This window comes from Melanostigma gelatinosum (assembly GCF_949748355.1).
Source record: "Melanostigma gelatinosum genome assembly, chromosome: 8".
Lineage (NCBI taxonomy): Eukaryota > Metazoa > Chordata > Actinopteri > Perciformes > Zoarcidae > Melanostigma > Melanostigma gelatinosum.
The window spans coordinates 20,932,036-20,958,421 of NC_136641.1; the positions used below are offsets into that span (position 1 = coordinate 20,932,036).

General features: G+C 42.6%; 3 protein-coding genes across 4 annotated transcripts; 1 reads left to right on the forward strand and 2 right to left on the reverse strand.

Moving 5' to 3' along the window:
- Positions 1 to 1,624: 1,624 nt before the first annotated feature.
- Positions 1,625 to 6,327, reverse strand: slc52a3-1 (solute carrier family 52 member 3-1). Its single transcript, XM_079272770.1, has 4 exons — positions 6,159 to 6,327; positions 4,038 to 5,148; positions 3,257 to 3,380; positions 1,625 to 2,970 (listed from the first exon to the last, which is right to left on the reverse strand). The coding sequence occupies exons 2-4, from the start codon at positions 5,042 to 5,044 to the stop codon at positions 2,758 to 2,760; spliced, it is 1,344 nt and encodes a 447-aa protein (XP_079128896.1). The 5' UTR covers positions 5,045 to 5,148; positions 6,159 to 6,327; the 3' UTR covers positions 1,625 to 2,757.
- Positions 6,328 to 8,854: 2,527 nt separating this feature from the next.
- Positions 8,855 to 17,700, reverse strand: peds1 (plasmanylethanolamine desaturase 1). Of its 2 annotated transcripts, XM_079274008.1 has the most exons (8): positions 17,574 to 17,700; positions 16,542 to 16,661; positions 16,276 to 16,367; positions 16,042 to 16,186; positions 15,692 to 15,904; positions 10,594 to 10,742; positions 9,892 to 10,017; positions 8,855 to 9,528 (listed from the first exon to the last, which is right to left on the reverse strand). In XM_079274008.1, the coding sequence occupies exons 1-8, from the start codon at positions 17,692 to 17,694 to the stop codon at positions 9,382 to 9,384; spliced, it is 1,113 nt and encodes a 370-aa protein (XP_079130134.1). In that variant the 5' UTR covers positions 17,695 to 17,700; the 3' UTR covers positions 8,855 to 9,381. The 2 variants fall into 2 exon arrangements, with proteins under 2 accessions (XP_079130134.1, XP_079130133.1); XM_079274007.1 differs by lacking the exons at positions 15,692 to 15,904; positions 16,042 to 16,186; positions 16,276 to 16,367; positions 16,542 to 16,661; positions 17,574 to 17,700 and adding an exon at positions 11,423 to 11,470.
- Positions 17,701 to 19,770: 2,070 nt separating this feature from the next.
- cebpb (CCAAT enhancer binding protein beta) lies at positions 19,771 to 21,339 on the forward strand. Its single transcript, XM_079274349.1, has one exon. The coding sequence runs from the start codon at positions 19,953 to 19,955 to the stop codon at positions 20,847 to 20,849; it is 897 nt and encodes a 298-aa protein (XP_079130475.1). The 5' UTR covers positions 19,771 to 19,952; the 3' UTR covers positions 20,850 to 21,339.
- Positions 21,340 to 26,386: the final 5,047 nt, after the last annotated feature.

A 26,386-nucleotide genomic window follows, 5' to 3' on the forward strand; every position in this document is an offset into this window, starting at 1 on the left:
GAATGTAGAACAGTAAAACGTACTGTATTCAACTCTGAAATATCGAGGAGTTGAAGTGTAAAGTTGCATAAAATGGAAATAGTCAAGTACAAGTACCTCAAAATTGTAGTTCTTGAGTAAAACTACTTTGTTACTTTCCACTACTGGATACACCTAACAATACAATAAATACAGTGTAAAAAAACAACAATTTAACAAGCTATTAAAGCTTTACAATGTTAGTCCACTCCCTGAATGTTAGAGGCCCACATCCAGTCTATACCCCACTGAGCTGGAGCTGGTAGGATGATACTACATGTAGCTGTCCATGTCCTAACTGTCTCTCTGTCATATGCACAGCAATGAAACGCATCAACAACCGGTTTTTATTATTTGCATGCATGTTTAAATTTGAAGAGAGACATCCCGTATTACAGATGTATTAATGTCAGCATTAAATCTTTAGTGTAACATAAATTTGAACTTTATTTTTTCAAGTGCACTGTATAAATGGATTTCATGAGCAGGGATTTGTGGTCACAGTGTTTCCTGCAGAATGTGGATTGATAGGTTTTAATACATAGAAGTGTGCTTCCGCCATCTAGTGGGCAAATAAGCTAGCCGTTTCCTGATCGGTGCAATGCACTTACTGGCCCGAAAGCACTGAATCAGAATCATTAAAAGATGCTGCTTCCAAGTGTGTCACTTCTTAAATATAATACTAATACAAGTTAATAGCATTTCCCATCACAGTATATTAAATGACGAACACAAACATTGAAAAAGTTAAGTGCAAACATGGTGTAAAAATCATCGAACATCACTTCTTTGACAAGCGACTGAGAATAACAGACTCTTGAGTCCGACAGAAGAACCTCTAAGGATTGTTTGACATTTTGAGAAGAAAAGATTGATTCCACTCTCGTGTTTATATACTACATATGAAGCTATAGAGCCAGCAGCTGGTTAGCTTAGCATTAAGACTGAAAACAACTAGCCTGGCTCTATCAAGTTGAAGAAATATCTACTTACCAACACCTCTAAACTTAAATAAAACACATTACAACTGTGTTGATCATCAATACATAGTTAGAGTACGCAACTTCACAACCACAACATTTTCACGTTTTGATTGTGCATGAATCATACAAGTTCAACAGGTTAATGATCTGATGATTAGTGGTCTGTAGATGCTTGTATGTACATTTGTTTACCTTTAAACCAGCCAAGCAGGCAGTTTTCTTTATGCTAAGCTACGTTCATGGACTCCTCTAGCGCTGTACTTGTGTAATGTAATAAGCACAAGCTACTCCTTTAACTGAGAGTGTCTCCAGCCTCCTCAGTCATGTGGCTCTCACATGTCCTGTGTTAGATCCTGGGGTACTTCTGGCCCGATACGGGGCTACTTACTGACTCAGCTCTCTATTAAAAGATTGTCGAGCTGGTGTTCTTGCGAGGGAACTCGCTGGGCTCCGCTAACTGCCGTTACTCCCGACGTCTACCCTGCTTCCTCCGGTCAGAGCGCGCTCGGTCGAGAGACCAGTCCTGACCCCGGGCGCTCCCACCAGTCGCGTCGGTTATGGCAGCTTCCCTCTTATGGATCCGTGCTCTTGGTAAATGCCAGGTTAGGTTTTAACGGCTGGGATCTCTTCTTTCTAAAACCGTAAGGGATTGTTAAGTGGATTCGGTCTCTAGGATAACCTTACAGAACTCAGTTGTTAGACATACAATGGATTTAACTTTTTACTGCCACGAGGAACTTTTTACTACTTGAGCAAATTAATGCACTTGAGAATTTTACTTTAAAGGTTAAAGGTTTTACTTTAAAGGTTATATTTAGTTCGTTTGCAAGGGTTAAGCTACAGCTCACATAAAATGTCACTACACTTGATTCGTTACTTTAATTTTCTTCTTAGGTTATACTCATTGGTTTTAGATGCCGAGACGGCTCGGTTGGAGCTGGATTTCCAAAGGTGCGATGAAAAGGTTCTTTTGGAGTTGTTAGGAGCGAAGGTCTGGCCAGACCCTCAGTCCTCCTGCTCTCACAGCTGAGTCCGTTCAACAGTCCTCAAAACTCAGTACAAAGTCTTTCTAGGGCTGCTGCGTCTTCTCCGTTGTTCAGTTGTTAAAAGTGAGCAGTGGGGAGAGGAAAATCTCCGTCTTTCAATTGTTTGTCCACGAACTGCGGTCTTCTTTCCGTGAACAGAGACGAAGTCCTCAATACTTCAGTTACGATCGTCCGTATCTTCTCCTCAGAGCACTTGGACGGCTCTCGTGTAGAAATCCCAGTTTGCAGCTTGCAAGCGTCTCCTTTTATCCATGATTTTGGCTGTCTGTTCTGCCCCCTCCTATCCAACACATGATCTCATTCCCCCACCCACTTGAGTGGGCGTTTGGTTCTGGACATGTCCAGACTTATTCTATATTATATACATTATGCTTATATGACTCATCTTGCTGTCACGTCTGCTCTTCCGATCCACACCCAAAAACATCTGTTCCTAACTTCACTCTTTCTGCTGACTCATCATGACAAAACACTCTTCCCACATCTCGGCTCCGGTCACACAGAACATTATTATAATCAGTTTTTACATTTGTTAAATCACTCTATGCATTAAACATTCGTTACATATTGATTATAAACCTTATCTTTTGATTACACTTTAACTATTGATTTCTGAGTATATACTTTGTGCTTTTATATCCTGACTTTCCCTTGAATGTGCAAGCATGTATCCGAGGCAGCTCTGTGAGCTCAACTCTTTTCGACACCTGTCATGAGGGACATTGGGTGCTGCAGAAGTCCCCTGACTTAAACAGCCCGTAGACGTTAACCAGAGGGAACATGGTGGCCGAGCCGACGAGCGAGCCCATCTGTTGTGCAGCTCCGCACCAGACCAGGGCGCTGTGGCTCCGGTCTCTCAGGATGACTCCCACCATTACTTTGACATAAGACAGTGTCCCAGTGAAGAACAGCCATGAGAGCACCTGGAGGGGGCAAAAGAACATATGGACTCATCTGAATGATGATCTGGGAAATGTTTAACATCGTTAGTGTCTGAAAAACCAATCAGGGTTTCATAATAACGGCCCAAACGTGTTTTACGTCATCAGTTATGAGAGTCAGCAGAGTTGCTCAATACTCGGGTCTTTTGTAAAAGAGGGGTTTAACTTTGACACAGGTATTTCCTGATGAAGCCACCGAGACATGTTTTCTGTGCAGTGTCTTTCTACGGCACACGTCTCTTACACAACATGTCTGTGTCTCACTTACAATGATCATCTCTCCCGCCACAGACCCTTGAAGCAAAGGACATGGACTCATGGCTGCCATAGCCATGTTATAGCTGCCAAATCCTGTCCCCAGTGCCGCCAGCCCGCCAAGAAACACCAGTGACCTGAAAACAACAGAGGTTTGTTACCAGCTTCCTCATTTCTAAAAATCCACCTCGAGGTGACGGATAAGTTCTCTTTCAAAAGGATAGTTTGATTGATTTTTATTATCCCACATAAACGATGTGCCCAGACATTCATCTGAGTTGCTCCTGTACTAGCTTCTCTGACTCAATACAATCCCTCAATCAGCATTTCCTTCATGTCAATCGGACAAAATAAAATGTGTTCCTGAGGTTTAGTTTCCATTCGACAAATTAGCGCAGGTACGTACGTTCAATACCAATAAAACTCATCAATTCTCTTTTTATGTTATTTTCTTAGCTGGAATATCTGCTGTCTACATTTCTAGAGCATTTCTAGAGCATTCAGTCCTCTCTGTCCAGTACAGGTCTGCAGCTTTAGGGTAAAACAGAACTATCAATCGTTAGATATTATATCAAAATATTATCGTCGCTATCTTTAGGTTATGACAGTTATTACAGATGTTAAAGGGTTTTTGATTGAGGTTTTCCTCTGGAACAGAACCTGGAAGTTCAGATTTCACTTTGGTTCTTAAATTCAAATAAACTTTGGAATATATGTTTGCACAGGGTGGAGTTTGGCCCCCATCACTTATACTGGAAAAGCATTAGAAAGGGGTCGACAACGGGAATTTGTACCTGTTTTGGAAGAACATTGCAATGGTGCAAGCCATTGGGTTGGCCACTGATGCCAGAGCAGCAGAGAGGTGATAGGCCAGGCTCCCATAGGACATACAGGAGTACGTCTGCACGGAGGGCAGCAGGCCGTTGGTTGCACAGTTGACCCACACCACCATGATGTAGATGAAGGTCATCTGGTACACAGAGTGTTTCGGGCCAGCCGACAGAGGCTTGCTCGGGGCTTCCCCCTCACCCTGGCGCTTAACGCCCTCTCCATCGGTCTCTGCTCCGGGGTTCTCCAGACCGGAGCAGACAGATGCCACGGTGTCTCGCACGAGGTTTTCGGTAGACAACTCGAATGTCCGAGGAAGCCTGTTCAGTGCAGCAAAAGCAGCCAGGCTTATGCACATCATGACTGCTAGGAGGACGAAAAACACCTCGGTGGAAAAGTTGGGGGGAAGATACTCCGTATGTGATGACCACAAGCTCCCGTTCGTGTGGTTTCCTGCAGTCTGAGACGAGTTAACACATTTGGCGATGCCAACACTTTGTGCCAGAGCGACTACGCCAGGAATGAATCCACTTAGCCCCTCTCCGATGAAGTATGTGGTGATGTATTTCGCTGGAAGCTGCATCATAAAAGGCAGGAAGGTAACCGAGGAGGTGCAGTCCACCAGAGAGAGGAAGAAGGTGATGATGAAGAAGGCGGTGCTACGCGATGCCCCGGCCACTATCGTAGTCTTGTCCCAGAAGAAGGCGAGCAAGACGCAGGAGAGCACGCCGATGGAGAGGATGCAGTAGATGACAACACGCTCTTTAAGGCGACCCGGGCACAGTTTGTGCATGAGAGTGACCAGCAGAGGTCCCAGGTTGGCCAGCTGGATGATGACTGTCAGGTAGGAGGGGAGCTCCCAGCCCTCCGGGAGAGTGTTGACAATGAGCGGCAGCTCCACCCACAGACCATTCACCGCCACCCAAGAGCCAAGGCCAAAGGCACAGGCCAGCACGTGGACGAGCAGAGCCATGGTGCAGCCGGATCAGTGAGAAGAAAGCTTGAAGAAGAAGAAGAAGAAGAAGAAGAAGAAGAAGAAGAATCCCCAAATGGTTCCACCTCTGCTGCGTGTCATACCTAGAACATAAAGTCAGGAGCATTCAAAAAAAAAACTCTAACTATCTTAAAACAATTGTAATTTATTTAAACTAAAGTTACCACTAATGAGCAATGGGGTGTGGAAACCAGAATATCGAGGCATGACAGCATGTGGGCTGTGGAGGTGTTGAAGGTGCAAAAGAAAGTGATGCAGGGTGCACGTCAGCTGTAGGAGGGGAGAGGCAGGAGGAACCACATAGACCAGCTTATATAGCCCAAGGGCTCCGGTTAATCAGCTGACAGCCCTCCACCATCAACCAAATGCCTACTGAGGTGGGCCAGAACAACTAAGAACAAATTAAATGTCAACAAATGTCAAACTAATGTAGTTTTGTCGTAAAACAAGACAATATTTCCCTCTAGTAAGGTGTAAGGTAGCATAAAAGTGTCGCAAAATCCTTGGTTGTTGGCAGAGGCAGTAAATCCCTGATAATTCATGAGAGCAAATGTCAGTTGAGGCCAGCTAGAGTTATTAAGTCCTGATCAGTAAACCACAACAACTCGTGTGCATTAATGGAAGAAAGCAAGTCAAGGACGGGTTTCTTTCTTCCTCGATAAAACCAGTGGGAAATCAAGTCTCTCCTGACAGAAACTAACAGCAATATCATTTTTAGTTCACACCCACAGACCGTCCCACATGTCTGAAGCAGCTGATACAATTTTCACATCCCCTTTTCACACGTTGTGGAGGAATCCGATTAACCATATGGGCTTGCGCGCTCTGCCTCTTGGCTCGCTTGTAGCTTCCACACTGATCCCATGATGACGTGCAAAAACAATATAGAAACTGTTTTCCATGTTGGTTCAAGAAACCGTCTCAAAGGCACCTAACATGAACAGTATTATGTATTTTTAATCGTGCAATCACTTGAGATAATAGTGTGGTCATTCTCATGCTTTAGGAGAACATAAAATACAGTGTTTACCAAACTCTCACTGCTGGTCCCACGAGCAAATAATCTGCCTTCTCGACATATAAATGTACTTACAAGTTCCTCCAGGCCCTGGAAGCGTTGGAAACAACCTGCTGTCATCTTATAGAGGGGTCAGCAGCAGACCTGTTCTGACATACACACACCGATGAGAATCACATGGGGCTTCTGGGTAGGTCAGAGTCCACTCCGCTGTCGATCAGCTCCACGGTCTAACAGAGGGCAGTGTATCTCTCTGCCGAGCTTTCTTTGCTGCACCCACCTCTTAATTAGGTCAAGTCAGGGCTGAAACGCTCCAAGGTTCCCTTGACATTTTATCTGGCCCCCAGAAGGAATACAGAATGTGCTGGACTATAGTTGTTTTTCCACTGGCCAAGCCTGCTATGCCCCCTACTGGCCCCAGCTGGATCTGGCACTGAGATGTCAAGGAGGTTCACTTGTCAACAGCAGTTTGTTGCGCAAGACTCCAACCCTCAAACTCAAAAGAGTTGCAAAATGATTCCAGGGAAGTAGACACGTCTTCACTCCTACTCAGTGATCAAAAGAGGCCACTGTCTTCATGTGAAAGCCCTCACCATCCGCCTCCTGTTGAGCTTCAGTGAGTCAGTCAAGTTCAACTGACACAAGTGTTTGTATTGATTCTAGTGGCTCAGCATGCTCACTATGATAATGCTATCATGTTAATGTTTACCATTTTAACCACGCTACTTTAGCCTGTTGTCGCTGATAGGAACGTCATTCGTTTTGCAGGTATTTGGTCATAAAACAAAGCGCTGGACACATTCGGATTTTGACTTGATGAAAAGTTAAGAGTTCACCCAGGTCATCCTGGGGGAACATGAAAGTGTGTACCCAATCTCATGGTAATCCATCCAGTAGATGTGGAGACATTTCACAGGAAACAGGGTTGATATTAACTTTTCATATACCTATCAATACAGATCTAATTGTATAGAACTATAATATTGCAGATATGCTACAATACAATGGAAGGAATTGTCTTCGCATTAAGCTATAGTACCGAAAAGAAGTAAGTGCACTCATGTGACAATAATCAGAAGGACCAACAGTACTGTTGAGCCTATGGTACCGGCTCATTTCAGGCACTGTTGATTTATATTTATATATTAATGTGACTTGAGCACAGATGTAATCAGTAACATTGACAATGCCTCTGTATCCCAGTGCGTGTCCCAGTAAACCAGCATAAACATGAATCCATAACAGGCTCACTGAAATGGAACGCAGTCCTTTTAAATGTTATGAGTTTACCCGCGACGTGTGAACGTGTCATGAAATGCAACATTATTGTCAGTGTTTGCATCATGTGGTGTTTTTTGTGCTCATTATCTGGCAGACAGTTGTTATTGTCTGTTGTTCTTCGTCCTCACATGTTCTCACTTCTGCTTTTCACTTTAACTTTGCTTCAGGCTACAGCGGTTTCCACAACACACCCATTTGCTATTTTTCCACAGACGTATTTAACTGAAACCAACTAAATAGTTTTCTAGCCTGTGGACTTTTACAACTCAAATGACAACTTATCTACTGGAGGTGCTCATTGTATAATTTCAGCACAACCCCTGATTAAGATGGTGAAACTACTAATTACTACTAATTAAGATGATTTATACAACACGTATGAAGCAAAATCTGATTACAAAGTTATTTGCAGTGGGCAGGCATGAGGCAATAAAATCATTCCAAATGTAAAATACACATAAAGATATATATGTATTGTATATCATGTGTATTTGACATTATATTTTGGCTTTTTAAATTTAGTTTATTGTCTGATGCCATTTAACATGTCACTGTCACAAGGAAAACAACAGCTACTCCACCACGACCATGTAGGCATCCTAAAACTACTGTGAGGGAAACTTGTCTTCGAACATAAAATCTGTTTCTTTGGAAATAGTAAAAACTTTCAAAATAAAAGTCTTGTTGGAAAGCGACCATGGACGCTAAATCCACGGAGGAACAGTAGACCTATATGTGATATGTCTCGATGTAAATGAAGCCACTTACATTGACCTTTTCATAAACGGCAGAAGACGGGGTTTGAGTAACATTTTCTCTTTCTCTATTCATTTATCATCTTTCTGACATTTGATAATGAGTACGAAAGTGTTTTACTTAAGTGAAATAATATCTCAGTGTAGAAACCCCTGCTTTTACAATCTTACTTAAGTAAAAGTACAAACGCAAGAGGATCACAATATACTGACCTATAAAAGTAAAAGTACTCGTGATCCAGAACGGCTCATTTCAGAGTAATATAATTAGTGATGGATTGATGTTGCAGTTGGTAAAGGTGGAGCTAATTGGAACTACTTAATATTTAGTTGGGTAGCTATTTTAAGTATATGTTCACACTAATATAGTTGTAATATTTTAACCTAAGTAAGACTTTAAATGCAGACTTTCACTTGTAGAAAAGTATTTTTTTATAAATGTTTTACCATAAAACAGAAAGTGTTTAGCCAGTAAGAAGAGTTATGAGAAGAACTCTATGAAGATGTACATGAAGCCAAGTTAGCTTCATATATACATCTTGTCATTTTACTTTAGAGAAGTGATGAAACGTGGTTTCTAAGTACTAAGTTATATGAATGAACACTGTATGTAAGACAAGTCGTTACGTAGAAATGCTCCATATAAACTTTCATGACTAACACGTAGTGAACTACAACACGAATGCATGAATTAAGATTTATGAAGGAAGTGGAAAAAGTAAAACACAAAAGAGGTACACTCAATAAGATTATTTATGTTATTGTACAATCTGCATTTTTAACAAATAATAAAAACAAAGAGATTAATAACATGTACAGTATTCAAATGATCACATCTGGTGTGGACCGAGGACTCCGCCTGCCTCGTCACATCGAGTCCACCCAGAGCTCCAGTGATGGGGGGGGCGGGGGGCTGGAATGATTTTCATGAATGCGCAACAAGTGTGTGTTTACATATATATGTGTACGTATAGTTGCCTGTACCTGTGTTATTTTATAAGTCTGTTGATGGGTGTGTGTGTATACAGATAAATGTGTATGTGCGTACGCATGTATCCAATACTGTGGACTTCAGTCTTCTGCTGTGTGAACAGATATGCGAGTGTCTGTTGTTGTACATGTCTTCAACTGTGTGTGTGTGTTCAGTCAAGGTGTTGGCATAAGGTGTGACGTCACATGGCGGAGAGGATGGGGATAAAGGGATGAAAGCAAAATAAAAAGAGTCGGGGGGGGGGGGCAATGGAGGCAAAAGTAGCAGGGGCTCAGTTGTTGTAGATCTGGCCCTCGGGTGGCTGAGGAAGCTTCGTGTTTTCCTTGCAGGTCATGAGCCGTCGCAGCTCCAGCAGCACCATCCGGATGCTGTAGGAGTTCTGCCACTTGGCCAGTGCCGTCACCGCATTCACGTCAACCTGCAGCACGGAGAAACAAGTAAGGCCGGGCGGACACATCCTTAACCATTACCTTTCTCAATGACCAAAATGTTAGATGTTTATGTTATTTCATCATAGGGGAGTTTGATTGTCCTCGATCTGTAGTTAGTTTAAGCACATTTTGACAAAGTGGGGAAATGGAGGACAATAAAGGGTCGGGGCCTAAATCTAAATGAATTGACATACTAGAGTTTAAGTTAAATTGTGTTCTTTCTCCCAATGTATTCGTCAGTGTAGCAAGAACAGCATCAAGAGCATAATCTCTTTCAAAAGAACACTGAGGCATCCAAAGTTGAGTAATCAAGTCAGAATAAGAACAGCTGGTTTAGAAGATTTCCGTACCTCACCGCTGGAGGTGTGCACGCCATTCAAGTTTATCTTTGTCACAAATTTGACAAACGGTGGTGACTCTGGGTATTCTGGCCCACATACAACTTTCAGATTGTACATCCTGTTTTCAAAGCTGGTCTGTGGACAGAGACAGGTAGAGGTGAGTTAAAACACACACACACACTAAATCCTGGTTATGACAGTTAACAAAAAAATATGTTCGCTGAGCCAGCTGTAGAGTGACACACGTCCATGTCGCAGTCCTCGAGGTACTGAGGTGTTGTTTAGTTCTAAACATTACAGATGAATATTGAGCTGCACTTGTACTAACCTAGCACCCCAAAACAGACAAGAAAACTAAGTATTTTCAAAGAGAATCTCACCATCATACATAAAAGTAAACACTACATTTAGCATCTGAAAAATCAATGATAAAATGATTTTTTTTTAGAAAGAAATTCAAGCAATTGTGATGTGTATGCGCTTTATGGTGTGCTACCTGTTCCTTTCTGTCATTTTGCGATATTATATTTTGTGATATTTTGTCTTTGCTTAAATGTTTTGTTGCGCCACCGTCTCAAATTCACTTTCACAACTATATGTAGCATTATCCATTACCCTCTTTCCTCCTGAACGGTACTCTACCATGACAATCTGTTAAAATGCTATTGCACAGTCCTCATGCAGGTGTTTAAACACAGTGGCAGCACTCACCCTTTGGGGGCCCAGGATCACCCCTCTCCAATGTGTTAGGGTCATGTCGTCGTCATCCTCCAGACCCCAGCTCACTGTCCCATCTCCCACACCTTTCTGGCCTTCCTCCAGCTCTTCCAGGAGCCGGAAATTGCGAGGGACTTTAACAACTGGTTGTGGACAAAACACACCGAACATCAGACTTCAAAACAAGTTAATTCAGGTACCAAACAGAACAAAAAATGTACATTTACAAAAGCGTCTGCCGAGAGCGATGACTTGCAGTTATGAGTTTATGGGTTCGTGACTCATTCAGACTCCTAACAACGTGAGAGGAGAATGAGGAACGCTTTGGTTTGACGGGCTTTCTTTCATCCGCCTTCTTGATACTAGCAGACGGTAGTCGTTGTGCCCAAATTTGGCATCTGGCTTCGACGATTGCTGCATAATTTGGCCTCTGCGGTGAGATTACGAACAGTTAACCGAGCCGTGCAAAGAAACACAGTCCCGCTAACCAGATGGTGCAGCAATTAAAGCTCGAGATCACCGGCCTCTCACGAGCCCTTCCGATGAATCTCGACACACGTCGTGTTTTTTTAGTTTGCAGTCACAGTGCATCTCTTTACCATTCTAACTTAAGTTACGTTAGCTTAGCTCGTAGCATCGCTTCCTATTCATTGCCTTCAGAAGCTTCCAGAAGCGCCAACGTTGCGTTAGCTTGCACATTTTCACACGGCTCGCGCAGCAGTAGATATTCAACGTCATTGCGAAGCTCGATAGCTACATCTGGATATTTAATTAGGCCGATTATTCGGTTTATGATTGTGATGCATTTCTCTCGAACGTTTACCTGATCCGGCGGCGACCGCCATCTTGTCGCTACACACAGCGGAGGCGCGCACGTCGCTTTGCTTGTGGCCAATGTGCGTGCGCGTGGAACAAACGCAGAGCAGCGCTTCCTTTGTTGTCCCTGTGGCGAGTTAGAAAATCAATATTGAATGCTATGCAGAGACTAAAGTGTTAAGTATTGTCCTAAAACAAAGTGTGTGAAGACAGGTATTAATATTTAATTTGAAATACACAAACTATTCGTAGGCTACATAGATTAATAAATCAAAACAAATGAAAAGCAGGGAGAACATGGCTGATTAAATAGGCCTGAAAGAAGAAGGCCTTCCCAATAGGCAGCACATTTATTAATAATGTATATTCCCTGTTCATAGCAGACATTTTAACTTGTCATAGTGGGGAAAGAGCATCCAATAACATTTACAATACTCTGTTAATATATTTTATTACTTGCAACTGTGCATTTGTCTTTCTTAACTGGGAGTGCAAATAAAAGTCTAAGATAACAATGAGGTGCAAATCCAAAATGTAAACAAGGCCAAAATCAACAGTTAGTATCAGTCTAGGTGGGGTTGTGTGTATTTCTATGTACAGTACAGATTTGAAAAAAGTTAAGCGTGGTTAATACAGAATATTCATAATAACAATAATACCATTATATTGCACAGTATGTCCTGTAAGTCAGTTGTAAGGAGTTGAGTTGTAATGATTACCAAAAAAATGTAATCCATGAAAAAGTAATCCAGAGAGAATATAAAGCTACAGAAAGAAATTAACTGGAGAAAACAGGTAGTAGTAATTATCAACCTTTTATTTAGATTTATTTATAAATACAGTTTAATATATACATTGTAAGTCTCCCGAATGGAAGACAACAAAAAGGCATCACGGCATTATTCTGATATCGAAAACTCCATCACCACCAGCATACACAACCAACTACAACATCCATAAGATATGGGTCTCACCTCAGAAGTTAGAGGCAAGTGAAGGGCAGATTAAAGTCAGTCAATACATTTTTTACTATTTCACTGGCAATAACTCCAGTGAATCCATCAGGGAGAGGATGAGGTAATTCAATAAGACGTCCAGGGATCATTACAGAAGTGAATTAAAACACAGCGTGTTGAACGTACTGTCCACCCCATTTACCAACGACTTAATTTGCTTTCACAATTTCCAATTGAGAAAATATTTAAGTTAACCACACATTGTCACAAAATACCCTTCAAATCCACTGACGCCTGTCTCTGAAACTGAAAAACCAAACACAGATTTATCACTGATTCTACCTTGATAACAAGAGGCCGAGTTACTACTGATGTATGGTTACAATAGAACCTTTAACCCATTTAAATCATCCGGCTACTTTGGCAAACAGACTAAGGAAAAGACTTAAACAACTTTTATCTATTTAAAGGCCTAACTTGTTGTTGTTTCATAATAGCCTACTTAACCACAATCCTGAGATCATCTGGAGAATAAGAATGGAGAATAAGTTAATGCACGTTAGATCTATACGCACAACCAGACTCCCAACTATGACAAAAAGCGATTATGGCGAGTCTGTATCCAAGTTAACATGCGGTGGCTTCCTTCTGAGCTCACCAAATATATTCACAAGAAGTTGTCAGTTCTGTCAATCTCCAAAGTAATTATGGCACGTCTAGTATTTCTAACCATTATCCTTTAATATTGTATTAAAAACATGAAACGATGTCGAAGTTATTACTTTTATATTATCACAAAAAGAAATTTGTTGAAGTTCCAAAATATCCTTCAGAGCCAACGGCAAAACTCCTATTCATAACACAAGTTGTCCGTCAACGTTGATGCGAATGAGTCGACATTCCCAAACTATATTTTGTCTCATACTGACAAAAAACAACACCGATGAAAGTAGAACGTCTACACGAGCCTTAACCTTTGATACAGTGACAGGTAACGGCATCCCTTTACTAGCATTACGCTAGCACACACAAAACTGCTTCTCACAATACTCTACAAGCACTCGTTAATCTACAGTGTCTTTCTGTTGTTGACCTATTGCGAACAATTCTATATAATCAAGTATGAGGGATTCAAAAACTGGAATATTACATCATATAAAGCATAATTCTGGCTTCAAAATGAACTATACTCAGACTACGAGTACAATATCAAGCTCACTAATTCAGCTTTTTCACCCGGTCGACCCAACCAGCAGAAAGGTTAGCGCCTTTAATTCATTTAAACCTGAAAAGGATTTATGAGAGAACATTTTGTTCAAACCCTGGGCCCACCTGGGCAACATTTGGGGGGGGGGGGGGGTCATCTTTTAAAAAGCCGCACAATTGATCCATTTGGAACGAGCACAAAGCTACATAGCCAGAGTGCGATGTACACACACTCAAAGGGGGAAGCTGGTGACCCAGTATAGCACATGTCGTATGCATGCACGCATTCGTAGCTGCTGTTACATGTCATTTTACGCATGCTGTTTAAGTAGCACATTTTTTTAAGCTCCCGTTTTCCAACTAAAATGGCAACTATGTGTTAACTCGTAGAAAGAGAAAGGCATTTGAATCTAAGCAGATGAGTTAAGACATATGGTTAAGGGCCTCGTATTACACTGCATAGTTATTCGCTGCACAACACATTTACAAATCACCGACTTAAGCATTAAAAAAAAAAAAAAAAATCTTCCGACGAGTCAATTAACAACATAATCTCTCGTAGTGAAGAAATGGAAACAATGTTACACACTGACTAAGTAAGACAGAATTACGGTGCAAAGAAGTGCAGTGAATGAAAGAAAACCACGACAGAAAGGACACAAGTACTGCTTCTGTGGTGCGTAAGGCAGCTTGACAAAACTGTGTCTGCCTCTTTCCTGCAAACCTGTTTGTTTACCAGGAGTCAAATTAAAACTAAAAAGGCTTTTCAGAGGACTCAGCACAACGACAGCATGATGCACGTGTATTTGCCCAAATTTCTAACGGCCGAGCATCAACGCTGACGACAGTTACACACATTTCAATGCCACTTTTTCAGATCAAATGATGATGTAAAAATGTTTCCTCCATCATCGAAGACATAAATGCAAACTTTTCCAATGGCCAGATAAGATAAGAAATTCCAATCAGCATAACAGCTTAGGATCTGACAGCAATAGGAGCAATTTGGTTGTTTATATTTTGGTTTGTGTAAATTAAAACCCGTTCTCTGAGCTGTCAGATCTGTCATTTAGCATCCTGGAGGGATGATTTTGGCTTTAGATTAGCATCGACTCTTCCATTGCAACTGCAGTCTCAAATTGACAAATCCACGACTAAACTATCAAATATTGTCATCACCTCTCTTTAACAAAACAGCCCCGAAATAAATCAATAAATGTAACAGCAATTAACCATTTTGTTCTTCAGCCAACAACATTGGTAAAGCATCCAAGAATCCTGCGCTACGACTTGCCATGGCCTAAATCCAATTGTATTACTTGCTCATCAAGTCGACCCTTGATGAGCTGCAAAGACTTATCCAGAGACAATAAAAAGCAGTGCTGAATAGAACGAGACTTATCAGTTGTCTCTCTGGAGGAGAAAAAAAGTGAGCGTTCGTTCTTTCAAGTATTCTTTTTTGGGATCATTTGAAATTGTCTTGACATGAGGGAAATCTTTTAATCTCCTTGGAACCGATTTACAAGTAATCTGTATCAGACCGTAAAGTATCTGAATAAACCTTCTTAGCAAACGCATTTGCAAAATCACCTCAAAAAAAAAAAAGTGATGAGTTGTTTTAGACGTACAAAGAGTTTAGGATATATTGCGTTTTGTGAGTAATGAAAAAATTCCATTAACAGAGGCCTCTTCTTGAAAAACAGACAAAATGTGCAAGACTTAAAGCTATGGCGTCAGAAAGTGTTTGTTAGTTTTTCTTTCTGTAGATTACAGTTCGCGTGAGGCCAAAAAAAAAAGGGGGGGGGGGGGATGAGAAGCCTGGATGGAGCCAGGGCCTTCTGAGGTAGGGTGCAGGTAGCCTGCGGCGTTACTGGACTTTTTGAGCCCAATTCAGGTCGTCCGACCTGGGCTTCTCTCCCGTCACACCCTGGATAAGATCCTCCAGGTTCTTCCAGAAACCCAGCTTTTCCAGGGGGTAGTTCAGCCAACCTGGAGAGACAAAGCTCAATGACAAACCTGCCCGGCTCTCACCCCCCCCCCCGTCCCGTCCCGTCCCGCTTCAGAACATCATCTACAGGCCGATTTGAGCCCGTATGACTATAACAAAGACGAACCTGTGGTGATGCAGAAGTACGTCTCGTGAGGGGAGACGTGATGGACGCGGTGGTGCTTGCGGGGGAGGATGACGTGGCAGTCCTGTAGGAACACAACCCAGCGAGGCAGGCCGACGTACGTGTGCGACCACTTGTGAATCTGGTTGGTTAGGGTCACAAAGATGGCTAATGCGAACCAGTAGCAGTACCAGGGGTAGAAATGGTAAATCACCGCTGCAAAAAGGAGACAGAAACAACTCATTTGTTCGGTGTATGGTCGTTGAAATTGCATGAATATTGCATGGAAGGAACGGTTTAGAAAATCAAGACAGAAGAAAATGTCAGATCCGGTTTGTTGGTACTAAACTCACCGGGGGAGAGGGTGAGGAAGCTGAAGGCCATGTTTGCTAGAGGGACTATGGTCAGCATGCAGTTGTCACCATTGGTCTCAATAAAGTCGTGACGGGTAATGGCCGTGGGGTCGATGTGGTGCTCTCGAAATGGTCGTATAAAGGCCTGAAAAACATGAAATACGCACTGTGAATGCAAGAAATGTCCTTTTTGAAAAAAGGGATTATTTACAGTATAAACAATGGATATGTTACCTTTCCAACGACGGGTAAATCCACTGATCCCCACGAATCAGCCCCCCAGTGAACAAGTCCTGATGCAAAGTCTGCAGTCAGTATTCCCGCCACTGAAAAGGAGTTTGAGGAGGAAAGAAGTCACGGAAACAGGATGAGAAAAACATTCAAATGGACTGAAGAGAAAACAAACACTTTGTTTGGACTGCAGCTCTAAAAACAACAACAACGGAACTCATCGACAACACAACAACAGATCATTAGATAATGTTTCAGTCAGCACTTACCAATGCTCAACAGGATGTACCACAGATGTCCCAGGTGGAAATTGGCAAGAAGGTGAATGAAGTTGAAGGCCATGAGGGAGAAGCAGAGGGCGACACAAAGCCATTCTTGACATCTTTTGCCTTAAAGAAAAACACGAGCGGACGTATTATAATGATTCAACACATGAGCAGAAGTTCTTTGAAACACAACGTTCCTGATAGAAGTATCAGTCACATTTTGTCTTGCACTCCGTATCACCTGAACATGATGTGACGTAGTACGATCCAAGCTATCCAAAGATTAGTAAACTAGGCGACACGATTGAACTATCAGATGCTTCCTCACGTCAGCGAGGAAACATTCCTCTGCACTTTGCTTGTTACATGACCTGAAATACCTGTCGACATCTTACAACTACAAGGAGGCTAAAGTCTTAGTGGCTAAAATAAAAAGTCTGCTCGCCATATAATAATCATAGCTGTGGGATAAGCCCCTCAACTGATATGAGCAGCTCAAAGGTATTTGTACAACGGGCGTGGAGGCCTGTCGCTTCATGCATTAAGTAAATAGTATGCGTGACCAAGTTGGGGTACAAATAAAGTCACCCTAACACAGTGGACTGGCTAAGATCTGAAAACTACGTGATTAGTTTGTGGTTATGCATCGCTGTAATGAAAGGTCACACAGCAGCTCCGCGGACAAACGAGGCTTCAGAGCCTAAAGGAGACTGAAAGGATTCTTCTCACCCTCCTGACGCTCCAAATGTCAAAGGACACCAGCGACTCAAACACAGATTCAACCTCAATCTCCCATGATTCCTGTTGAGTAACAACAGAAGTGGGACTGTGGCGGACGCAGAGCTGTCCCTCATTGTTCCGTGTCCTTTAATGTGAGCAGTTAAAGGTAAATAGGCTCCTCTTGGAGTGATTTTATAAGTTGTTTTCTCAGTCTGCCAACGTTACTTGGTAATAACTACGCTGTGTTAAAGCCTGTCGCACTTGAACCGGGGGGGGGACAGGTCCACGAGACGGAGCTGCTAATGATCGACTCACCTGGTGAGTACAAAGTGGCTAGTTCTTGGGCACCCGCGTGTTGTGGACCCCATCTGGCCGAACCCCGGCCCGGTGGCTCCGTGCTCTGTGTTTCCACTCCGCACCCGTTCGCGTTCACCATTCTCGCCATTTCTCCACTGTGGGCCCAGCCCCTTCAAGCTCTCTCTGTGTACTCGCAGTCAGTAACCAACAGAATCATCTAGTTCTCGGCCCACAGACAGCGTAACGTTTTCAACCAATCGGGTGAAAGACGTTGAGCGCGGCAGCCAATCACCGTAGAGGAAAATGATCCAGAGACGGTCGATTGGCCAATGGGGTGTTTACGAGGGCAAAGACCGCATTTCCTGACTCCACCCGTCCTGTGTGGTGGCCGCTGTGCTCTCAGTGCTCTGCTGGATGTACAGTAGATGGAGCTCTCTCTCTCTGTAACATCGTACTCGTTATACTGTTAACAACCCAACAGGAGGCGTTACAGCGACATCTGTCACCCGTCACATTCTGTGACGCTACAGCTTCAACCAAGTTATGGAGAAGGCCGACAGTTTGACAACGTATCGACAGGTGAGGCGTTTACGGCTAAGACATAGTGGACGAATCATCGAGACTTTGTACTTCAATTAAAATTAAAAGTTACATTTATAAGCATTAAAACGCCAAATTCACCACAGTTTTTGCTGCTCCAGCCTCATTTAGTCTGGTATGACTAGTTGTGGCTAATGTTGATAACTCGAGTAACGGACACGTGTTGCCATATTAGTTGCTGTTCTGCTGTTCTTCTCCACTACTTTTCGGAGGGAAACATTCCACGTTAAACTCCACCACATGTGTTTGACAGCTGGAGTTACTGGTTACTTTGCAGATTCATATTTTGCATACAAACTTTAAGCTTATACTATCAACATATTGTTGGGGGAGAGTGCATGAGAGACAGTTTTCAGTGTTGACCATAGACTGGTATTGACCAGTGCTGGCAAGTAACGACGTTTATTTCTACTCCAGCAGCATTTTTGTTGCTCCAGGGTTTCCATGTTGATCTTAACTCTAATGAGCCACAGAATAAACTGCAACACCGGTGCATGCACATGTTGAGGGTCCACTTGGGTAAAATGTGGTCTTATCATTCTGAAAAAGGCAAGACATGTTTTTTAGACACAAGTGGCTTTTGGCTGCGCACCAGTGAAACAGTTTATGTAGAGATACACATGTCCTAAACATTTATATTATCTCTGTTGATGGAATGTAGCTTGTGTACATTCTTAAAGCTCACCACAAGATGGCAGTAAGGCCTTATAATAAAACGTCTTCACTTAGCTCTGACTACACATTTGATCGTCACGGTATGGGCAGGCTGTGCGCATCGAGGCTCATTCGACCAACTGAGCATGTGTGTGATACCAAGACCTGTTTTGTCACCTGAGCCAGGTCACTGTGTCCGGTTCTTATCACCTGTTCGTGAGCTCCTTGTTGTTAAATGTCGTGATGCTCAATGAGACATTTATGGAAAAGCTTTTTTGGACCTTCATGAAAACACCTTCCAGAGTTTTAGTCATAAACCAGGCAGACTAAATGCCGAACACCCACCCTGACCCTCATACAGTGTTGGAGTGGATGTGTCATCTTGTACAGTTTGACCACACAACAACAAACTGGTTTGAACTAGTTCATGTTTGTGTTGTGGGGAAACAGCTGTCTGGAGATGTGTCTCGGGCTGCTTCCATGAGCATCGTTGTTATGGCGTGATTACGCATGAACAGCTCGGTTGCCACTGAGTCGGATTTTTTTTTCCGTCATTGTCGAGTGGATGAGATGTGAATGTAGAGGGCGGGAATGGACGTGTTGTCAACAAATGCTGGTTAAAAAAGTGATATTCTGTCGTGACCGTAAAATGCAGGCGTTGGTTTGTATTTTCACTTTGTATTTGTGTTGTCTCAGTTTCGTTATGAACACTAATTAAGTTACATTCTGCTGCTGCACTCCAAGTGTACACCACAACTATGTGTCACAAATGCCACACAAAAAAAAGCAACCAAACAGAGCAACACAAACAGTTACATACAAGAAAGATCCTCCAAAACCACCACATGTTGTCCGGTTGGCTCTGCGCTGCGCGTCACACACCTGCCCAACTAAAGCCCCGCCCCGCGCGTCTAATAAAACCCCCCCGAGACAGGAAGACTTGTCAATCCCTCCCAATTCATGAGCGCAGCGCCTTCAAAGTAGTTTCACTGCGTGTTGTCACTGGCGGTGACACAGGAGATTTAAAACTCGTTGCATTCAGACACTTCAGCCATTTCGCAACTGAGGCAACCGAATCCAAAACAACCTGGGCGTCTCATCTCAGCCCTCCATGCTCCTTCAATCCGGCGGGTGTTAAGATCCATGGAAGTGGCCGGCTTCTACGACGAGGGCGGCTTTGCTATCCACAGTAGAGACAGCATTATCAGTCCTATCAGCAGCGGCTCGTACTGGAGGGTCGGCGACTCGATGACGGAGCTGGGCATCGAAGAGCGGGAGAGAGCGATAGACTTCAGCGTTTACCTGGATTCAGCTTTGCACTGTCCGCAACTGGCGGCGCAGACGCACCACCACCACCAGCAGCAGCAGCAGCCGCAACAGCAGCAGCAAGGGGACGTTTTCTCAGATTTCCTTGCGGAGAACAAGCTCAAAAGAGTTGCGGCTCTACAGAACTACAAGAACTATTCGCTGTTGAGCGAGCTGGAGAGCAGCCAGTGCGACAACCTGAGGGACCCCAGGGAGCCCTACGCGCTGGGTTACACCGAGCTGCAGGAGACCCGTGTGGACAGCGTGCTCAGCCCTGAACTCACCGGGAGCCGCTACAGAGCTGCTGCCGCGGAGAGAGACGACAGCCAGAGAGACGCAAACATGGAGAACGGCTCGCCTGGTTTCTACATTCATTACCAGTCCACCAGCGGCAGTCTTGGGAACATCTCCAGTGCGTCCTCGACCTGCTCCAGCCCGCCCGGCACACCTGCCCCTTCAGGTAAAAGCAGGTCACCGTCGCACAGTGGCAAGATGTCCTCCGGGAAAGCGAAGAAACGCCTGGACAAGGACAGCGACGAGTACAGGGTGAGGCGCGAGAGGAACAACCTCGCCGTGAGGAAGAGCAGGGACAAAGCCAAAGTGCGCAACATGGAGACGCAACACAAAGTGCTGGAACTGGCCGCAGAGAACGATCGTTTACAAAAGCGTGTGGAGCAGCTGTCCAGAGAGCTGTCCACCCTGCGCAACCTGCTCTCTGCCACCGGACAATGTTAGAGAGACCTCAGCCAGAGAGACTCCACGCGCACCACTTGGCTGTTTGTCTCAATCATCGATGGACTTTAGAGCTGGAGGTGATCCACTGATTGTTGGAGAAAAAGAAAAAAAACGGTACGCTTCACGGGTGAAGACAGCGACCACCAGTTTACAGAGACAGTTTCAATGGGACTGAAGGAGTGGGTGCATGGATTGCGCAATCAATCACGATTCTTCACATGTCACCGTAGCTTTTATTCTCAGATGTAATTTTGTGTATGCAGTATTTCGGTGCATATTTTACATACGTGCGAGTGAATTTCTACATTTTGTGTATCTGGAGCAATGGTTGTTATAAGGAAGAGTTGTGCTGCAGTGAAATGATGCAACTCTTTGTAATAGTATTGGCAATGAATGAAATAAGTCAAATTATTTAACATTAAATGGTTAAATGCTTTAAATGTACTTGATATTTTATTGAATTAAACAGATTTATACTTTGTCTAAACAATTACATTTGTCACTTCTTTTTTTCTGTCCTTTTTGAAGAAGGTGCAGACAGGGGTGTTAAATATTCACACACTACTGATGTGTTTCAATTAGAACATATTGCAGATAAATATGGCTCGACATGAAGGCAAATTTGCAATCTTTTAATTCAGACCAATATGCCCAAAATTGAAAGAGACATCAACAAGCTAAATGAATGTGATGTTAGTTTTTGTACATGGAGAGCATTTTATATATCTAGTCTTCACCAGTGAGGCTGAAGACATTTTAACAATGTCTCAGATCACCGTCACAATACATTATTACTTAGTGATTCCACAACATGGCTTCAGTGGTTTGATCAGTGCCGTTATGCGGTGACAGAAACCTCTCTTTCTGAATATAAAAAAGGATTATACGACATTGTGTTTTTCTACTGCCATGATACAATAGAAAGGTGAAGGGATTCCTCATGATAGCAGACTGCCCATACTATCATGTGGTCGCCCTTAATGTCAACGTCGTTCATTCCTCTGTTTACTCATTGATTGACACAAAAGTCCTCCGATCCTGAAATACATTCAACCAATTTATACTGAAACGATACTGCTGAGAGCAGCGAAAAAAGAAAAAGGGGAAAAAAGAAAGACATCTGTCACACTGCACGTAGCACAGAAATGTTAGCTTTATCTTTAGCACACTGCTCTGTCAATAGTCTGCTGGGTCCACTGGCCCAGAGAGGGGTTCAAGGTTGCATAGAAATTAATCAGCAACTAACCTCCTCACACCACCTCGGGTCACGCTTCAACAGCCCAGAGACCTGGCTGCGAGGCGAGATACCGATAATCCTGAGCAAACCTCGTTCCAACCCGAAGTGGAAAACATTCGGCAGAAAATGAAGAAGTAAAAAATGGGAGTGACGAAGTAGGTTACACCAGACATGATAGATAAGTCGACTACTTGTTTGCAGTGGAATTTACCAAGCCGATAAACTGTGTTTCACTGCACAATACGAAACTCATCTGTCTGAAACAAGCAAACCCCAGACAGAGAGGATAAAGAAAGAGGCATGGTGGGATTTGTAGATGATCTATGACAATTCAGGGTGGGGTGTGTTCTTCCCACTCAGCAGAAAAGAGCAAAAAAAACAAAACACGTCATATCGGTTCAAAAGAGGACACATTTACTTCATTATCATTGAAAAGTCACTTTATATTCTCTTTAAATACAGTTGAACAACTGTTGCTGTTTAGTGCATTGAAAGATGACATTTTGAACACAGTGGATGTTTCAACACACTCGATGATGGAACACTTTAGCTTTTAACTGTTGTGCAACATCCTCCCTTTCCAACACATCACCACTTGAAGAATGCTACACCCACATTTGAATAAGACATTGTTATCCTCGCAAGAACATCACAATAGCTGTAAATAGTTGTGGTTTAGCTTTAGGCCTCGCTGGCTGCAAAACAGTGCCACCAAACATGATCGTGTCTTTTTTTACAACTGTCAGGAAAAGGTATTTTACGAAACGTAATTATCAAAACCGCAGAAACAATTAACGTGTCGTATGAAGTGTCAATGATTTAACATCCAGCACTCCATTGTTGTGACTTCTTTCAGCACTTTTCCTGCTCGTCTCGCTCTCATCGTACCCGTCATTTCGACATTCTCTGCATTTTTTCTTCGATGACCCCCCCCACCCCCCCCCCCCCGTTTCCTATTGCAGCCCCGATGCAGTCGTTCCCTGCTCCTGGCTCACATGCTGACAGGAGAGAGGGAAATTCCCACACAGGATGACCTCTTTTCTTGAAAGTTTAGACCGGCCCCCTTTCCACATTTTACCGTCAATGGGCAGTGTCTGTCCGTAAACTGCTCGTTGCATCACAGCCCCTCCTCAGGCCAACTGGCCTCCTAAAAAACTCCTCTGATAAGGCAATACAAACACACACACACACACACACACCTACCTGTCACTCTAATGTTCACTCTGTACTAGTTGAGAAATGGAAGATTGTTTTTGTCATGTCAGAATGTTCTTTTGGTGCGTATTACTGTTTCTTCCTCAAATCACTTTTATACAACTTAGCATTAGATTGTTTTCTAATTTAATTTTAAAAAACTGTTGGATGATGAAAACGCAACCATCTATTTAACACGTTTGTTGAATAAATTTGGCTTTGGTCCAGCGTTTCTTGCTTGTGTTCGTTTGACAGTGTGTCAGCTGGCACTACACGTGTTGCTGTTTCACATCATGGATAACCTACAGACGTGTGTTGTAGTTCAGTTGCAATGTGAGCAACAGGGAGTGAAACAGATGGATGAGTGGTTTGTTGCATCTCCACAGATGAGGTTATTTAGAAAAAGGTTTGCCAAAAAAAATGAATAAATGGTAAAGAGCTGCAAGAATGTGTCGATACATTGATTAGTTGATCAACGGAAAATTAATTGGCAACTATTTTGATCATCAAATCATCGTTTCATAAAAATGTTTAAGCAAAAATGTCAAAACATTCACATTTTTATGGTTTTCAAATAAAAGTATTGAATTATTTTCTTTGTTACACATGAACTGGATGTCTTTAGATTTTGGAGTACTGATCCAGAAAAGAACAAGACATCTGAGGATGTCACGTGGTCTGTGGGGAATTAGATTTAGCATTTTATGTGACGAAACGATGAATTGAAATATAATAATCTAGGTTCATCATTCATAACGTACAATCATCCCATCTTATTCATCCCAGCAATTACAAAATTGCAAATCAGCACATAACAGTGATAACACAGTTTTCTGCCAATTTGGTTACATTTTGCTTCTGAGTTTGCAATCCATCTAAAGGAGGATATGCTGGGCAATAATAAATATTTGTATTACAGTCAACAAATCCCATAAAAAGACCAAAACCAACAGTGTGTTATTCTAGTCCGTCTCTCAGGACGTTTCTGACGTCCCTGCCTCGTCTGTTGAGCTCATTGGTTCCTACTTAAGACATTAATCTTTAAAAATAGGTCACAAATACATACTTAGCTAACTTTACTCAGTCAAGAAGAAAATGTTGTTGTGGACTATTTTCAGCCACAGAACAGAACACATTTTGTGTTATAGTGAGTATCTACGGCAACACGATGGTGTATGTGGAATTGACTCAAAAGAAACCAGGTTCGTCACAGTGAAGGAACATGTCCCAGTGCAGCCGTGTGGCTCATTGGTTTTATTAGTGTTTGGACGTAAATTAAGCTTCATTCACCAGTCAGTGAATCATTTCATGAGATTTGTTGTCAATGAGAAACATAGAATATTAACAAAGTCATCCTTTAAATGAAAACTGTTTCTGACAGACACCAGTCAGTTAGTTTCTGTTTTAATGTTTGTTTTTCTAATTCCACCTGATCACAGTTAATTTGTGGAGTACCTCAAAGTTCTCTCCTGGGTCCTGTTTTGTTTTCTCTTGTTATGTCTCTTTTGCACATTTCTTCCTTTAATCGCTTAAATTACCTTTAGCTAAATGAAGATAAAACTAAAATGGCTATTTAGTGCAACGCTGCTCAGTTGTGTTGTTTCTTCTATAGAACATATTCTATTAGGATCGACCCTCTTTACATTTGTAAAAGTTTGTCAAACATTTTTATAATCTTTATGATTAATTTATAAACGGAGATCAATTAATGATCAAATAACCCCAAATTTAGAAAACATGCATTGACTTGCAGTCATTTCAGACCCTCAGATACTGAAATGGTTTCTGGAACAATATTTGCTCATGAAGCTGTAGGTCCTCTTTCAGAAATCTTTAGTTTTGTACCTTTATGGTTACACTTTTTGCTCAGAGTCAGAGTATTGAAGACTTTTAAAGCGAAAGATGATCGCTGACGTAAACTTTCTCACGGTTCTCACGAGTCTGACCAAAGGCAAAATGTATTCAAGGTGTCTGGACGCTCTGAAACTCTGAAATACTCTTTCAAAAGTAGCCAAACCGTTGTCGTTTCTAGCCCAAATTAAAACTGATATTTTGAAATGGTGCTTTTTAACACTGTGATTTTGCGTGTTCAATTACAGTTCCTCCTCTAAGTGAAAGGAACACCGGATATCCGGACCATGGGTTGTAACGGGAAGCCAGACCGCCTGAGCTACGGTAAACGGACCAGAACATGATCTGTCTCCGAGTGCACCAAGATTTCGACATCTTAGTTCACTTCTGCTATTTTCGCCGTAGATGACTGTGAAAACACTAAACTGACGTGCAGAAGTGACTTGTGGTGACTACACAGGATCAAGTATCACTGCCCAGATGTTGTGTAACACCAGTCCATCTTTGCAAAATGACCGTTAATTCTTCGAGAAACAACAGTGTGTAAGAAGAGTTCATTTCGGTATTCTCGCAGTGTATCAAGAGTTAACTGATGGTTTATGCGGAGTGATCAACAGGTGTGTCCTTACTGCGTACAGAACACTGCAATGATGTATCGTTAACCAATCTATTTATTTATTTATTCACAAAATTTGGGAAATCTGACAGGAAAGTTGTTAATTGAAGCTGTATGAAAACGGTTTCGTGGCATTTGGGACTCAATTGTGAAAATGGTGGTTTAGCTGTTGTTAAAACAATGAAAAATTAAGGATTTCATCAGAATTTCCAAATTGACAAAACGACCTCTGAGGATGAGCCTCCAGAATACATTTCAATTGATTTGAAAATGTATTTAGCACACATCACTTCAAATGTGCTTTTACAAAATGTTGGCATCTCAGCAGAGTGCAGCTCTCCCCCAAGTGTGTGTGCAAAGAGCACTGCTGTATTGTGTGATTGAATGAACGTGACCCACAATGAGCTAACACCCCATCTGGACCACAAGTGTGTCTGTCATTTTAATCTATTAGTGCCGGGCCCGTTGTAAATATGCCGGTTCAGAACGGCCTGTGGTGTTGTTGCTGCTTGCATACAAACAATTGTACACTCACCACTGCGCTTCCCTGGGTCACCTGCCATGACAGAGTTGCGTCACACACACAAGTCACGGCTATTCCCGGTCAGAAACACAGGTGAAATACACTGTCTTAGATTT